At 38.3% G+C, this 16,300-nt stretch overlaps 2 protein-coding genes across 2 annotated transcripts in view; one reads left to right on the top strand and one right to left on the bottom strand.

Annotated features, from left to right (window-relative positions):
• Nucleotides 1-16,300, top strand: part of LOC144628981 (CUB and sushi domain-containing protein 3-like) — a 732,439-nt gene that overhangs the window by 346,684 nt on the left and 369,455 nt on the right. The window lies entirely within an intron of this gene.
• The window catches only part of LOC144628755 (uncharacterized), a 44,632-nt gene that overhangs the window by 6,032 nt on the left and 22,300 nt on the right, over nucleotides 1-16,300 (bottom strand). The window contains exons 5-9 of the mRNA XM_078486874.1: nucleotides 5,494-5,890; nucleotides 3,796-4,202; nucleotides 3,141-3,326; nucleotides 2,553-2,759; nucleotides 2,253-2,438 (exon numbers count right to left, since the gene is read on the bottom strand). Coding sequence (XP_078343000.1) covers nucleotides 2,253-2,438; nucleotides 2,553-2,759; nucleotides 3,141-3,326; nucleotides 3,796-4,202; nucleotides 5,494-5,890 — 1,383 coding nt within the window. The remainder of the gene's footprint in view (nucleotides 1-2,252; nucleotides 2,439-2,552; nucleotides 2,760-3,140; nucleotides 3,327-3,795; nucleotides 4,203-5,493; nucleotides 5,891-16,300) is intronic.

Here is a 16,300-nt window from a genome sequence, read left to right as displayed (position 1 = left end):
TAAGTAGTTATCACAGACTCCAAACCCTCCAAGAGTACCCGTCTTCTACACTCTCACAAAGATACATAAACCAACACCGGTTGGGCGGCCAATAATATCAGGTAATGATGGACCTACCGAACGAATATCAGCATTCGTTGACAACATACTTCAGCCTATAGCTCAATCACAAAAGTCTTACCTTAAGGACACAACTGATTTTATAAACTTTATAGAAAGAACAACCCTTCCAGAGGGCGCTTTTCTAGTCTCTCTAGACGTTACCAGCCTATACACAAATATCCCACAAGAAGAGGGAATAAGTACAGTATGCAGAGCATTCGAGAATTTCTACAGGGACAACATCCCCATCCCGACACACTCTCACAGAAACATTCTTAGGCTGATCCTTCAAGAGAATTCATTTGAATTCAACGACAAAAACTACCTCCAAATACACGGAACCGCCATGGGCACGAAGATGGCCGTCGCTTTTGCGAACATCTTTATGTCTTCGGTTGAGACGGAAATAATCAGTCAAAGCAAAACAAAACCACTTGAGTGGAAAAGATACATCGATGACATTTTCTCACTGTGGCCTGGAATGCTGATAAGAAGGAGATAGAAGACTTTATTGTCCTTGCAAACAGGCACCACCTTACAATTAAATTTACGGCTCAAATCTCAAACAAAGAAGTAAACTTTCTGGACACAGCCGTCTACAAAGGCTAGAGATTCTACAACCAAGGAATTCTAGACATCCGAACTCACTTTAAACCTACAGAGACTTTCCAGTACACCACAGGCTTCCCAAGCTCAAAAGTCGTCTTTTTGATGTGTTTTTAGAGCCCTTCGGGCGGCCGACTCTACATACGTGGTGTATGCGACAGCTTGTGTATATAGAGAAATGTATGGGAAAATCACGGATTCTCTAAAATCGGGTAAATAACTATTTATTTTGAAATAAAGTTTATCTACCTCAAATGTGTCGCTTACTTGTGTCTTGTGCCGAATTCGAAGCCATTCCGACGCCATTTAGCGAGGAGACAACGACTTCGAATAACTTCGCTAAATGGCGTCGGAATGGCTTCAAATTCGGCACAAGACACAAGTAAGCGACACATTTGAGGCAGGTAAACTTTATTTCAAAATAGATAGTTATTTACCCGATTTTAGAGAATCCGTGATTTTCCCATACATTTCTCTATATACACAAGCTGTCGCATACACCACGTATGTAGAGTCGGCCGCCCGAAGGGCTCTCAAAAACACATCAAAAAGACGACTTTTGAGCTTGGGAAGCCTGTGAGTACACACACTTTTCCTCATGCCACCCAGCAGGGGTCAGAAAAGGACTCATAAAAGATGAAGCCCTGAGACTTCTAAGAACTAACTCCTCAAAAAAATCATTCGATGAGAATATAACTAATTTTAAAATACGCCTTAGAGCTAGAGGCTACCCCCACAATCTCATTGAGAAAATAACTTCTGAGGTCAAATTTACTGAACGGAAGTCGGCTTTACAACAAAAGGAGAAAGTGCGAAAGAAAATTCTGCCTTTTGTAACAACGTACCACCCGGCGCTACCAAACCTCAAAAACATCTTAATGAGCAAATGGCACTTCATTCATAACCAACCACTACTTAGAGAAATATTTAAAGAACCCCCACTCATCTCATATAAAAAAGGAAAATCTTTAAGAGATATACTCGTGAGAGCTAAACTATAGGTCACAATAATTAGCGGTCACTTGTCACGCCACGAGCGTATGAGTCGTGTTTGGCCTGTCAACACTTTACTTCACTCAAATTAACTGGTTTTCTTTTCATTCCTGTATATCCGAACATAAAACATAGGAATTGATCTGTTTTCGTTTTACAGAAAGAACTTGATCACTACACCCAAAATATGAGAAAAAAATTGATAGGTCACCATACTCGTTTACAAGAAAGAGACGATTTATTTTCTATGCAGACTAAGCCGCATAGAAAAAAGCCGCCATTTTTTTATGTGCGCGCGCTAATTACGCGTAAAATTCTGCGCAGCAAGGAGGCGCAATGCAATACCGGACAATGACCTTAAAGAACTGTTCTTTCACAAGCCTTCAACGCATACTGGGGTTGTTTTGTCGCCTCCGTTTGAAAAAGCTTTAAATGAATGTTTTGATTGCCCTCAAATTGAAAAATCTGTTTAAGTCTGCCACCTTAATTGCAAGAATTTTAACACGCTATATAAGGCATTGCAGTGTTTAACTAGAAGTTAAAGATCGTACTTTGGCAAGTGAAATCTTGTCCACTCCAAGTTCCACTGTGCTGACATCTTCTTACTTTAGAACCAGACCCTATATAGCCATTATTACACGAGGACTGACAGGTTGTATTATAATACATTGTTGCATTCCCTGGGCATCCAAGTCTTGTTCCATTGGACGGCGCATGTAACACTGGACACGTGACCACTACAATGTGATACCAAAAAAAAAAACAGCTCAATTTTCTGTATAGATAAATAAATTATATTTTAGCTATCACTGAAAGCCGTTTCCTGTGTAATTACATTGTCTAAACTTTACGTTTCCAGTTTTCCTTCACAGTGGGTATTGTGCTGTTCCACACTCCCGTATGTTGGTTACCAGTGGCAACGCACGCGACTGCTGACGAGCCATTCAAACGATAACCAATCGTACATGTAAGTTTACATTCTGCTCCATAATGATTATCACAACTGCTCATGCGCAGTGGACCGCTTGGATCTACTGTCAGCGACGTGTAATTTATAACTGTTGGTGAAAATAATGTAATAAATGGATGATTCAAGGCAATACTAAACGACAATTTTCTGTCATTACATTTTAGGCAAGAGATCTCGGCGTGTTTCAGATATCGGTAAATAATGGCCAAATTACACGTTTGGGACAAACTTATAGGCCACAATAGCAACTGCTTGAAAAACTTTACTTTTCTAAGCCAGTCAAGGCATACTGGCGTTGTTTAGTTGTCTCCGTTAGAAAAAAAAACCGTCGATGAAAGCTCTGATCGCATTCGAATGGAAAAATATGTTTAGATTCTGCCACTTTATTTGCATTAATTTTTGAACGCCTATGTAAGCTTTATATGGTATTATAGTGAAAAACTATATGCCGCAAAGTTTAATATCGTACTTTGGCAAGTAAAATCTTGTCCACTCCAAGTTCCATTGTGTTGACATCTTCTTACTTGAGAACCAGACCCTATATAGCCATTATTACACGCGAACTGACAGACTGTATCATAATACATTGTTGTATTCTCTGGGCATCCAAGTCTTGTTCCACTGGACGGTGCAGGTAACGCTGGACACGTGATAACTACAATGTGAGACGTGAAATAATAAACATAGTAAGAATACAACACGAATTTTAAAATCTTCCATTTTAGTCCATAATGAGATTTCATGATGGTTTTTTAGTGGGCTGTTCTCCGCTAAGCTGTTATAGTTTACTAAGTTAGTACTAAAACAAATGTGTTAAGGAAAAAAAAAGATGAGAAACTAAAGGCAGTTGTAAAATTTACAGAAGCGATTGATACCGACGAAATGTGACAAAAGCTTGACCGAATCCTCCCCGAATCCTCCACGATCTCCCCTCAACAGTCACCCAAAGCTTAAGCTAAGGCTATACTATTTTTGCACCTGGCACAGTTGAGAGCCACAAAAAACTGTCCGGAAAAAGCTACTTAATGGCCACATATACGATAAAGAAACATGGTGACAAAAAAATATTTGACAGATTTTAAGGAACTGGTCAGAACTGAAGCTTTTAAATCTTCAGTGCATACCTGGTGACTGCCGGGAACTGTCATACGCTACAAGCCCATCAATTCTTCTACGCTGACTGATCTGAATGCTACTCACAGCTGCTACATTGGCATTGGTGGCGTTGAATTTGTAAACGACACCATTAGCCCAATTAGAGACGAATAAATAAGATGAGAAGAAAGTCACTCCATAAAACAAGATGTCATTACGCTGTCGTTGAAAAAGTAACTTTCTGTTGTTGCCATGGTAATCAACGGACTCTACTCTGTCCAATTTCCCATCGACCCAGAAGACGAGTCTGTTTCGTCTGTCAAGGTCAATACTGAATGGCCAAGAAAGATTAGATGTTACTATGGTAACGCGTTGGGTGCCTAATAAAGTGGCTCTCTCTATCTTTTCATGTCCAAAATCCGTCCAGAACATTAATCTGTTGAGTGAGAAACATCGCACAAGGAAGTCGGAAAAGAAAGAGACTCGAGCTCGTCAAGCTTAGAATAACTACAACAAAGACGCACTCTGTAAAAATTAAACGGCACCTTTCACAACAATCTCCCGCCGTCATTATATGTAAAGACGATTTCAACCTTTTTCAGGCCAATTTTTAATTGCAAGTCCACTGAGTATTAATTATATTATTATTTTATTTTCCTACCACGAAATTTAATATCATTCAGGAAAGTTTACTTATATACGCACGTGAAATCATCTCTAATGCAACCACCCTATCCCATATTTTAACTTAGCACCTCTGAACAGTGCCTGTCGTTGAAACGAGTTTGTCGCTCTGGCGAGGGCATAGCAGTAGTTTTGATGTCCGTATAAATCTTTTGCGAAAAATGCAAAACTTATCCTGTCTAGAAGCTTCTATAATGGTACGAAAGTGAACTTGAGGTGGGAAGAATTGCAATTCTGGTGGTAAATTCGAATATTATGTGATACTACAGAGATGGTTCAATATGATATGGAGAAGATTTAGAGTGAAGATTTCGTTTTTTGTGATTCCGCTTCTGTCAGTGTTTGTTTGCGAAAGATGACTTTACCGTGTTCATTTTTTGTACTGAAATAAAGTCAGGTTTTCAAGGAACGGACCGCAAACCTCAACAGATTTTCTAACCTTAAAATTCAAACAGCATAATCATAATTTCAGCTCAAGTGATTGTTAACTCTTTCAATAAAACGAAAACAACGATACAGAAATAAGGCCGTCCCAAACTGAAGATGCTCAACATCTTTTCGGCAACTTTTCATATTTCGAGCAACGTTTTGAATTCTGAGCAATTTCCAAAACAAAGATTTCTGAAGGTTGTCCAAGTGTTGTTCGAAGGCTACACGAACGTTTCCGATAATTTTCGAACTTTTCAGAACATAAACGATGTTGCCAAAGATTTCCGAGTAAGTTTCAAAGAAGTTTAATTTTTGTTTCAATCAGCATTTATTCGTCAGGAAACATGACGTAATCGGTATTTTCACAATTGTCAATGAACTAAATCTTTTTGTTAAGTCGATTACTACTGTTGAAGTGAACGTGCGTGAAAAAGCTTATAAAATTCCCATTAAAGAAATTTTTAAAGAAATTTCATGCAAGTTTTGGGAAGTTACGAGAACCTTAGGGACAAACTCCCCCAGCTGCTCAGTTCTGTGTTTAACCCCTGACTGTATTCGTGACAGAATATGACTTAATAGCTGGTATGAATACAAGGTACTGATTGTAGACCTACCCGCTGTGAGGATCAAGAGCAATTCCCCTCGGATTATCAAGGCTTGAAGAAATCAGAATGTGTGTGTTATTCCCCTCTAAGTCTGATACGGATATCGTATCTCTCACTTCATCAGTCCAGTACAATTGAGATGACCCCCATTCTACTGCCAGTCCGAAACAATCTCCGATATTGTGGAGTTCTGTGACATTTGTTCCGTCAATGTTAGCTCGCTTGATGTTCCTTTCTATAAAGTCACTCCAAAATATGTAACCCAGGCTAAAATGGATGTCTATGGCGACAGCTCTTTGTAAATTCGAGATGATCGGATAACTTGTACCGTTGTTGTAATCCAAAGCTACTATTTCCGTTTGGGTTGAGACCAAAAGACATGAAGAGTTGCATGGGACGTCCAACGCTGAAAAGATAAAGGGAAACAAAAAAGAAGCAATTTAGTATGGAGAACGATCTTTTTGGCCCAAGGTGTACGTTCTTATTCTCCTTCGCATTGTCATTATACGGATTGTCTCGAGTGTTCTGCATTTTGGCTACATTTGAGTGAGAAATAAACAGTCGCGAAACGGTCGGCCCTTGATTGGAATATTCCATTATGTGATATTTGAAAGAAAGCACTATCTGTCTATTTGGACTTTTGTTATTTACAGCCCCTGGCGGCAAAATCAAGCAAACAATTCAAATGAAATGTTTAATTAACTGCAAGACGCTTATTTAGAAATACATTTCAGTTTATCTTAGCTGATGTCCTAAACATCACGAAACATATCCAACAAAATTAAATGTTCCAGAATATTAAGAGAGCAGACCTCGCCCCATGGCTTAGCTGGCGTTCGTTAAATTCTAGTGTGTTAAGTATATTTTAAACTGTTAGTTCCGAATGTATGTATATAATTTTTTTATCTTTATTCCCAATTGAAAATGGCATCGGAGACGTCGAAATGTCGAGACTTTGTACGACTTATTACTACCACAAAGTCTGTTTCGAAGAAATTACTAATAATTATTATTAGGACCTTAACTACTGCCACATATAATTAAAGGCGTTGAATAGTAAAAAAAATAAATGCTCTACACGTCACAAAAATTAAAACACTCGCAACATGTTAGACGTTATTCAGGCTTGTCATTTGTCATTTGCCTTGACAATTGTCATTTGCTTTACACGATACCTTGACATTGTCATTTGCTTTACACGATACCACTGAGGCCTATGTCTTATTGTGTAGTTGTAGTATAAAATAGCTAGCTGCAGTGTCTCTGAAAATAATGAGCAATGGATTGATTCGTGGAAATTAATACTTAACAAACTTACATTTTCCAATTGAACTTCGGCGAAAAATTCCTGCAATCCTTTAGCTAAATTAGCTCGACCGGAGATGCACAATTCACGAAACGATGTTTCGTTTCTCGCAAGACAACAAGAAGTTGCTCTCTTTGTCTCTTCGCCTTCTGCGTTTGCTTCTAAATGCGATTTTTTTTGCTGTATTTTCTCCCATTTACAACAAATAGACTAAAATTTTTCTTTCCGAACACAATTCGTTCAGTGAGAAACTGTTCGAAGCTGCGTTGACTTCAAAGCTTGCTGTACGCGTACGCACCTGAATGGTTTTTCCTCGTTAGCGACGCTGATTGGTTAAAATTAATCGGATGACGAGCCGAGAACCAATCAGCTGCAGGGCCGTTAATGCATTAACGGCCCGCTAGGAGTCCTTTGCGGGCGACATAGCGCGTGTTTTCTAGAGGGCGGTTTTTTAATTTGGCCGCGTGTATTGATAGTAATGATAGTTTGAAGAGAAAAGGAGGTCGATAGTCAGTAAGGTCTGTCTTTTGAATACTAAGGTATAAATGAACCATCGACCACGGCATTGTTGTGCACTCAATCGCAGTTTAAAAAAAAACCTTGAACCATATCATTTAAAATCTTAAAAAAAAAAACTATCCACGCAACTTCATCACGCATTTAGTGGTGCGCATTTCTTGCGGTGTTGCGGTGATCTCAAACCCTGCGGTGTGCGATGTTTTTGTTTTTAATTTATTAGCAGTGTTACCGTTTCTTGTCTAACACTTGCAGAACTATATTTAGCTCTGTTATCTTCGTTAATCCGTCCTTATTTGTTAAAAGCACATACCATATGTTTAATTTGTAACAAAATACAGTCAACTAGTGTCTAGTTAATCTTTAACCCAATCTTAAGACGTTTTCTTTGATAAGTAACTTGATTATATTGCGGTGATGGTGTTTCGTCAAATTTTCTTGCGGTGATGCGGTGTTTGTGTATTATTTTTGCGGTGTTGCGGTGTTCAGGGTCCCCCCATGTCCCCCCATGTCCCTCCTCAAAAAACGCATTCGCACTTGTTTTCTGTAACAAGTGACACGTTAATGATGAAATCTACCAATTGTTACAAAATTTAAATAAACGGCTTGTTTCCATTTAACAGCAAGCACAGTTCAGTACATAAATCAATATTAAAACTATTCTGCTACAAGCATAAAACGTAAACTTTCAAATGGTCAGCTATTCAACTCAGACACAAGAAATTAAACAACACAAAGTAAAGAGAACGTCTAACAGCAATGAAGCCTACCTCCAGAAGCGATTACGATATTTTTATCGTAAAAGGCAAACTTGAAAAGGTAAAGAGTGCATAACAGCACAAAATCTCTTCCGCTTGCTTTCATGGCTGCTTCGTTATCTAAGGTAATAACAGCTCAGGGGAGGTTATGTTCCATATAATCACAGTAATAGAGGGAAATGGTTAAGAAGTACGGAAAACATCACAGGAGCAAACAAAGAGGCCAATATGTAGGTTGGAAGTTCCATGACAGTGAACATCTTTTGTTTTGCGCTCATACACTATACATGAGTTTTGTTATCGCAATGTTTTTATTGGTTTGTTGAATGAACAAACGAAACCACCTATTTTAAATTTATCATGTTTTGTGCAATGCCAACCCCCAAATAAGCGAACAAAAAACTTATAACAAATAACTGTTCCGGGCTTCATAACCATTTTCCTCTATTAACTACGGGGGTGTTTCTTTTTTTATCCAAAGTCCAATACTTGAACACGGAAGTAATTTCCTTTTTGTCCTTATTAGAAGTAATGCGTTTTGACAAAAAATATTACACACTCAATATTATATAAAACAAATATTGGATGTAATGCGTTATTCGGCAACGAAGATTGTTAGGAATTATTGTACAGTACAGAATAAATTGTGAAAATTTGCAATGTGATATCTGTAGTCATTAAAGTGTCACCCAATGAAAGAGTGGAAGAGGGGGAGGGGAGGAAAAAACATTCCTAAAACACAAAGGAAACAAGTTAGTACTGTTTTGATTTTGTTTAACATTATTCGACAAATAGGAGAACTAACTGCAGGATAACTAAAGATGATGAGGATGCAAATGCATGGAACGCAATAAGATTAAATCTCAAGACGTGATACTCGCTTTTCGTGTTTGGTTTGAATTATTTTAAGGTCGGCACACACTAGGGGACTTGTCGCAGGGACTTGTTTCGGGGACCAGTCCCCTAGTGTGTTCTGGTATTTTGCATCGAAATTCTAGTCGCAGGGACCACATTTTTGGTCCTTGAGACTAGTCCCACGAATTAAGCTGGTTTGATTTCTGGGACAAGTCGCAGGGACCAATAGTCCCACAAATCGGTCATTTTTTTTTTTCAGTACACACTAAGGGATAAGTCCCTGCGACTATTCCCTACGACTAGTCCCCTAGTGTGTGCCTAGCTTTAGAAATTTGTAAGCCTCTCGTAATGTCATGGGCGACTGTCAGAGCCTTTGCAGCAAATCGTAGTAGGTGGAAAAAGAATGCCAAAGCCTTATGTGCTTTATTGCATGGAGAGATATAGGTATAGGTAGGTAGGTAATGTGGACTACTTCTTTTTATAAATTACTTTCTATCATGTAGTTCTGGTTTATAGTAATATTTTTTTCTCTCTCTTTTGTCTGCCAACTTTCGGGAAACATTTTTTAGTGGTTGTGTAACAATTTTGTTCCACTCTTTATCAGTTTTCTTTAACAAAGCTTTCACTTTAAAACTTATTTTCGTCTTTAATACTTTTGATCGTTTTAGCTTCAACTGTGGGTATTAGTGGTTTTACATATAGTGTGTGGGTTTGCATTAATTATTCCTGTGGACATTAATTGCAATCACACGGACATATATAATTAAGGGAGGAACACAGTGACTAGCTTGGCAATATGTTCGTAACTTGACTAATTGAAGTCGTCTTTATTTTAGTTGAAGTCGTCTTATTTTAGTTCCTTCCCCCTTTTTTTACTAAAGCAACGGGTATGATATCTGCTCATCTAGTGTTGGTAGGCGCCGTAAGATGACTTTTATTGTTGAACAAGAAATGATATTGGTGGTAGCCCAAAGCGCTATATTTACCATTTTCCGCATTACTCCTAAATCTGTGTTTCTTGTACTTCCTTGTCCCGAAGCGTCGGGAAAATACGGCCAAGGAAGTCGGAAGCCGGCATTTGCACTTTTGGTTTTCTAGTAAGATCTAATATGATACTTAGCCTAGTAACTCAATAGCCAGAGAGCCGAAGTTTCAAATAAAATGCTTCGTTTTTGCCCCAAATAAAGGAATGCCTTACGTTCAGATAGAAATCTTATTTTTATATAAGAAGACCTCCTTGTAAATTTTACTAAGGTGTTCTTTGCAAGCTGATCTTTTCTCGTTGACACTAATTAAAAATGGAGTTCGGCTTGATGTTTAGATGACGGTTCAGTTGCCTCAACTTTACTTAGTTTTGGGATAGCATTTCTTGTAAATATTTTGTTTGTGAGTTAATCATTAGACAGTGAGGTCATCCTTTTTTTTATCTTTCAGAACAATGTACGAGTAAGCAAGATCTACTGCTGCGAAATTCTCAGTTAACTCATTTCTTAAAAACCGGGTGGAATAGGTTGGGTTTAATGGCTTATTACTCAGAAAGTATCAAACTTACATAGAATAAGTATATTATTTTATATATTTTGGATCCTCGATAGCTTCTCTACAGGATAGGGTTAATATTTTACATATCTGAAGTTAATAATTAACAGGAAAATGACAAACTCATCCCTATTTGTCACAAAATGTTTGCTTTTCTGACTTTTCAGAGCGCCCTGGGAGTATTTTGTTATCTTTTGCTACAAATATAGTCGTAATTTGTAGAATTATTTATTTGCCTATGATAAAAGATACAAAAGTGCACAGAAAAAGACTCCAAATACGACGTAATCATATTACGTCACGGCAACATTGTGTCACGGCAATAGCGTGACAGAACACGAGAGAGGCATAAATATGCATAGACGATTGTTATCGGCTCAGTAGTTCAGTAATTATGCTCGTACACGGATTTCATTATTCAAGGAGTTATTCCTGCGTGTTTTTGGCTCATTTCCGCTTGAATTTTTCACTTCAGCACTGAAACTTGTTCTTTCGCCACGTGGATTGTTATTTTCGGAAAATTCTTCTTGATCGTGGTGAAAATAGCGCTTAAATGTCTCAGAATAATTTGATTTGAAATCCGAACGGCTTTATTCACTCTCAGAACCACTCTCTTCAGCGAAAATCAGCTCCAATCTTCTTTACGCATAAACAAAGCAGCAATTAAATTTACCCGCGATTAAATGACACAAACACGATCATTTCTCTCTAAAAACCTCGCTAAATGCTCTCATCCATGTTTCTTTCCTCATGTAACACCCCTCTGTATCAGACTTGGTGAGACCCGACCTGGTGGGCTTTTTTTGCCCTCCCTGGTGGAAATTTGACCTTCCTGGTCCCTGGTGATAATCTTAAAAATCCCTGGTCAATTTTATTTCTCCCCGGTGAGGAATTTTTTTTACCTGGTAAGGAAAAATCAACCAAAATCTTTCTGCTGGCTTAAACAGAAGAAAACGCCCCCTGGAAAAAGATAATTTAATAATTGACTATAACTCGATGTAAAAATTAAATAGCAAAAAGTAATTGTTAACTTTTTTCTATTGTTTTTGTCCCTTGTTCTGCTGTCGTGCACGACACTGAAGAGACAAAACAGATCTGTTTGATTTTCTATAATAATGTAATACGAGCTTGTGAAATATTAAGTGGCTTTTTTCCGTCGATTTAGCAGCCTTGAGCAGCGTTTGATGTAAATATCGTGTTTAACTTTGCAGCCCGCCGGCACAATGTGAAGTAAAAAAATACGCAAGTTATTCCACGGTGGGCACAAAGTGACCCAAAAACGCTCACCTTCATTCATCTTTTTCGTTTTTGATACTGGCTACCTGAAATTTTGCATAAATATAGAGCTCGTCATTCTGAAAAATCGTATGTTTTTTGTTTTTCGAATTTCGAATTTTTTGGCGGGAAAATGACGTCACAAAGTTGACGCCAAAATTTTTTTTAATTAATGTGGAACATTTTATGACCGTTTCTGAAAGAACTTGTCGCAAAGATCCTAAAATTGAAAAAAATTCTGAAATACGTCAATCCAAACCAAAGTTATGGTGCATTGAAGTTTGAGTTTTCCGCCATTTTGAGCTATTTTTAGTAACAAAATGGCGGGAAATTCAAACTTCAATTAGCGATAACTTTTGATTAGATTGACATATCTCAGAAATTTTTTCAGTTTCAAGATCTTTGCGACAAGTTCTTTCAGAAACTGTCATAAATTGTTCCACATTAATTAAAAAATTTTGGCGTCAACTTTGTGACGTCATTTTCCCGCCAAAAAATTCGAAATTCGAAAAACAAAAAACATACGATTTTTCAGAATGACGAGCTCTATATTTATGCAAAATTTCAGGTAGCCATTATCAAAAACGAAAAAGATGAATGAAGGTGAGCGTTTTGGGGTCACTTTGTGCCCACCGTGTCAATATTCATTCACACACAAGATCATGCAAGTGGCGTATTACGGTAAATTTTAATAAAGCTGCCTCAAATTGTACTGTACAGCGTAAATAGCACTTTGTGTAGCTTTCACCTGCATGAAACTAATAATGCCTAGCTGGAGGACAGCAGTTATTACCACTTATTATTAAACAAATGCGCGCGCTGCCCATATATGATCAAAATGTTAACGTTATCTGTCATCCGTACATAACAGATATCCTGCGATATACGTAAGTTGCGAAGATTCGTCCGAAATCTTGTAAAGCGCTGCATAATTACAGTTTTTCTATCTGCAAAATGTGTTTCGTTGACAATTTGTTGAATAATAAAACAATTATCCTGCTCAATCTTGCGGAATATCGTCTGATTTTAGGCAACTCGGCCTCGTCGGCTAAGTATCGGGCATTATTCCGCGTGATTTCGCAGGATAATTGTTAAGTAAGGTCAGAAGGGGGGGGGGAGTGTTTTTCGTATTTTAATTCTTTATGCATTGATCTTCCAAAAATGGATCAACGAATAAGTGCCGGCAACGGTAAACTAGATAATCTCTGGATCTGTCTCTTGGTGCACGTCTCTTGGTGCAAATCTTTATGTCAGTGACCTTCTGGAAAAGAAATCAAACTTGTATTCAGATAGCAGGGCTTGAGAGACGTTCAAACTGGGGAGTCGAAAAATGATCCCACGAAAAGTTCTCTCAATTTCTTTGAAACAGTATCGAATACCTGGCCGAATTAACCTTAACCTTTGATAAACTTTAAGTCGTTAATTTAAGTTTTATGTTTTGGTGGGTGTAATCCGTCAAGCGCAAGGTAGCGGCCTGGTGAAGCGCGTTCCCCTTCCAAAAATAAAGAGTTTTGAATTTAACTAAAAATTTCTACAAATAATCGTGTGTTTTTTTTACGTTTGTACTTTAAGCTGTCTGGTTGCATATGAAACTCCCTACAAAACGCAAGAAAATTGATCTCGATCGGTCTAATCTTTCACAATTTCCCTGGGGATGCCCCTGGACCCCCAGTAGCTTACACCTTCAGTGTTCACACGATTGCATCGTTTTAAATCCTGCCTACAGGCCTGCTAAGAACTGGAAAAGTAACATGCATCTTAAGGAAGTTTTTAAATCATTTTTAGGCGATAACGTCAGTCCATCGTCTTATATCATCAGGCGGTTGGCGAAATTTGTTGTTCTGTTTGCCTTCGCTTCTGCACGCATTGCGTGCCGTTTTTGATACTCTGGTGGGCAAAGACTTGCGAGAATTTCAGAGGATTTCAGGAATATAGCCCTGGCGACTGCTTCAAGTCCAAGTGCGAACTGACAGTATCAATAATAGTGTGACTCATTGGCTCATTATTGTGTCAATGATTTGCTAAATTTGACCCATTGCGGATCTAGTGGCGGTAATACACTGTGCGATACAACAAACGCTCGGGGAACGCAAAATTAGCCCGTTTGCCATATAACGCTTAAGCCTTAAAGCACTTCTTATACAAGAAATTAAGTCTGAGGCCTTTATTACATGTTTTATTCGATTCTGTTTTTTCATTTGCCACTTTTCTTCGTGTAAGAGCAGGATAAAAAGAGTACGTTACTTCAGTCGTTTACGTACAATGCGAAAAAAAAAAAACGACGGTGTCATCTACAGTCGTTAGTTAGGCGACATCGGTGCGGAAAGTTGTGCACGATTAGCCCGCTAAGTTTGTTGCATATTGGGTCACAAACTTTTGCATGTATATACATACATGGTTAGATTTAATAAATCATCGACCTCCGTGGTGAAAAAAAGAAATCAACCTGGTGGATTTTTGACTGCCCTGGTCGATTTTGTGTTAAAAAACCTGGTAGAAAATCAGGTGTCACCAGGTCTGTTACAGAGGGGTGTCATGTACCGTGAGTTTTGCTTATTTACCAGTTGTCAATTGATTTTCACCCCCTCTGGTAAACAATTGCGTCATTTATTCCCAAAATACTCTTCACGTGTCTCAGGAGCCGAAATATCGCTAGCCTGCGTAGCAGGTGAAGATATTCACCATACATTGCTTTAATGTTAGTTCCGAGAATTTGGGGGTACAACAAGACAATATATATCCTTGTTGATGATATTGTGCTCTTGTCTTGTAAATTTTTTCGGATCTCTACAGCTCGTAGGTATAAGATATGAGTCGTTATCCTCTCTTGCCGAGTCCCTCCCTGGCGTTGTTTTAGCCGAAAGAGCTGCCAATGCATCGATGAAACGCCGTTCCTCCCACACGAGATCGAAAGTGTGGGTCACCCTACATCATCCCCAGGTTTTCTCGGCTTCCTTCTTTCCACGTAACTGTGATAATAGATTTCCCTCGTCTCGACCGGGGATTACTCACTGGCGTGCGGCGGAAGTACAGAAACGCTTACAGCAGAAATCAGTCGAGATATCGTTTTTTGCCACGAGAACAACAAAATCATATCTTTGAGCCAACGTGTAATGTTCTTTTTATTATATGAAGACCAGATGCAGTTGTTGTTGACAATTTTTATTTCATTGTTTTCGAATAATCGAGCCAGTTTTACATATCAGCGTTCGTCTTCATATAAAATACAAAGCACCCGTGCCCAGGATATAGAAACACTAACTGAATTACAATCAAACAAAATACTTGCCAACTAAACAACACGTAAGAACTGAAAACATCACTGACTTTGACTTGAATCCAATGCGACAATGTCTTGACGGCCGATAGTTTTCAACTGCTTTTGTTTTCTTCTTCACGTCATCTTGCACTTTCGAAATCCCTTGCGAAGAACTCCTCTAAAAACCTCGAAATCGACAAGGCTTCCATTATCGTGTTCCCGTTCTTAACTTTTTTTAGAAGACTTATTCATTTTTCCTTGCTTAGTTAAACAAATTAAACCTTCGTGCCGATGCTTGCTAACAACAAACGACACGAAACCAAGTTCATTCAACAAAGTAGAAAAGGCGCGAATCGTGACGTCAATGATCGATATGCCACTCGCAAGAGTGTCATACCGAAAATACGCCACTCGGGTCCCGGATGGAGTGACGTATGGAATCTACGATTGGTTTAGTTCCCAGTAAAACACTTTCCTCTATATAATAATTAGATCCACGTCCGGCAGAAAAGCTTAATATCACAAAATTCAACGTAAAGTTAACTGCAGCCGTATAAAATTTTTTTTGGACTTTGATGACTATTTGCCAATTATCAAGTTGTAGCAGAAATTATAGAAAATGCATCTTATTGCTGTTAATAAAATATACCTTCCAGGAAGCTATGACCGATAACCCTTACCTCGTCTTTTATCAGTGTCCTGAATAACATTTTCTACGCCATTTAGCGGATGATTACATTAAGGTACATTTTTAAAAAGAATATGATTTAACTTCAATAGCTTTCTTAAAGCTTTGAGCGCTGATGTTTAGCATCTTTTGGTCAGGTCAACAATGGAGTTAGTACACATTTAATGTATTTTTAAAACAACTATTCAACGAAGTGGAGGTGGCTAGTTGTGGATATTTACCGATCCGCAAAACGGCGAAGTTAAAATCCACCACTAACCACAGACACTGAGGTGAAAAAAAGTTGTTTTAGTATATACTAAAACAGTGAGATAATACAACCCAAAAAGGATTACTTTTAACTCATTTGTTCCTGTCATGATCATCAACGATGACTGTTTTCGCACGCGAGTTGCTCGGGGGTGATGAATAGTTCACAATTATCCTGTGAAATCGCGCGTAATATCGCCTGATACTTAGCCGACGAGACCGTAGGCCGAGTTGGCTAAAATCAGACGATATTCCGCAAGATTGAGCAGGAAAATTGTTTTATTATTCAACAAGTTGTCAACGATACACATTTTGCACTTAGAAAAACTGTAATTATGCAGCGCTTTACAAGACTTCGGACGAATCTTCGC

The sequence above is a fragment of the Oculina patagonica genome, chromosome 10 (genome assembly GCF_052425735.1).
Source record: "Oculina patagonica isolate OP01 chromosome 10, crgOcupat, whole genome shotgun sequence".
Classification (NCBI taxonomy): Eukaryota; Metazoa; Cnidaria; class Anthozoa; order Scleractinia; family Oculinidae; genus Oculina; species Oculina patagonica.
Note: the sequence above shows the minus strand (reverse complement) of the source record. Positions and strands in the feature narration are given on the sequence as shown.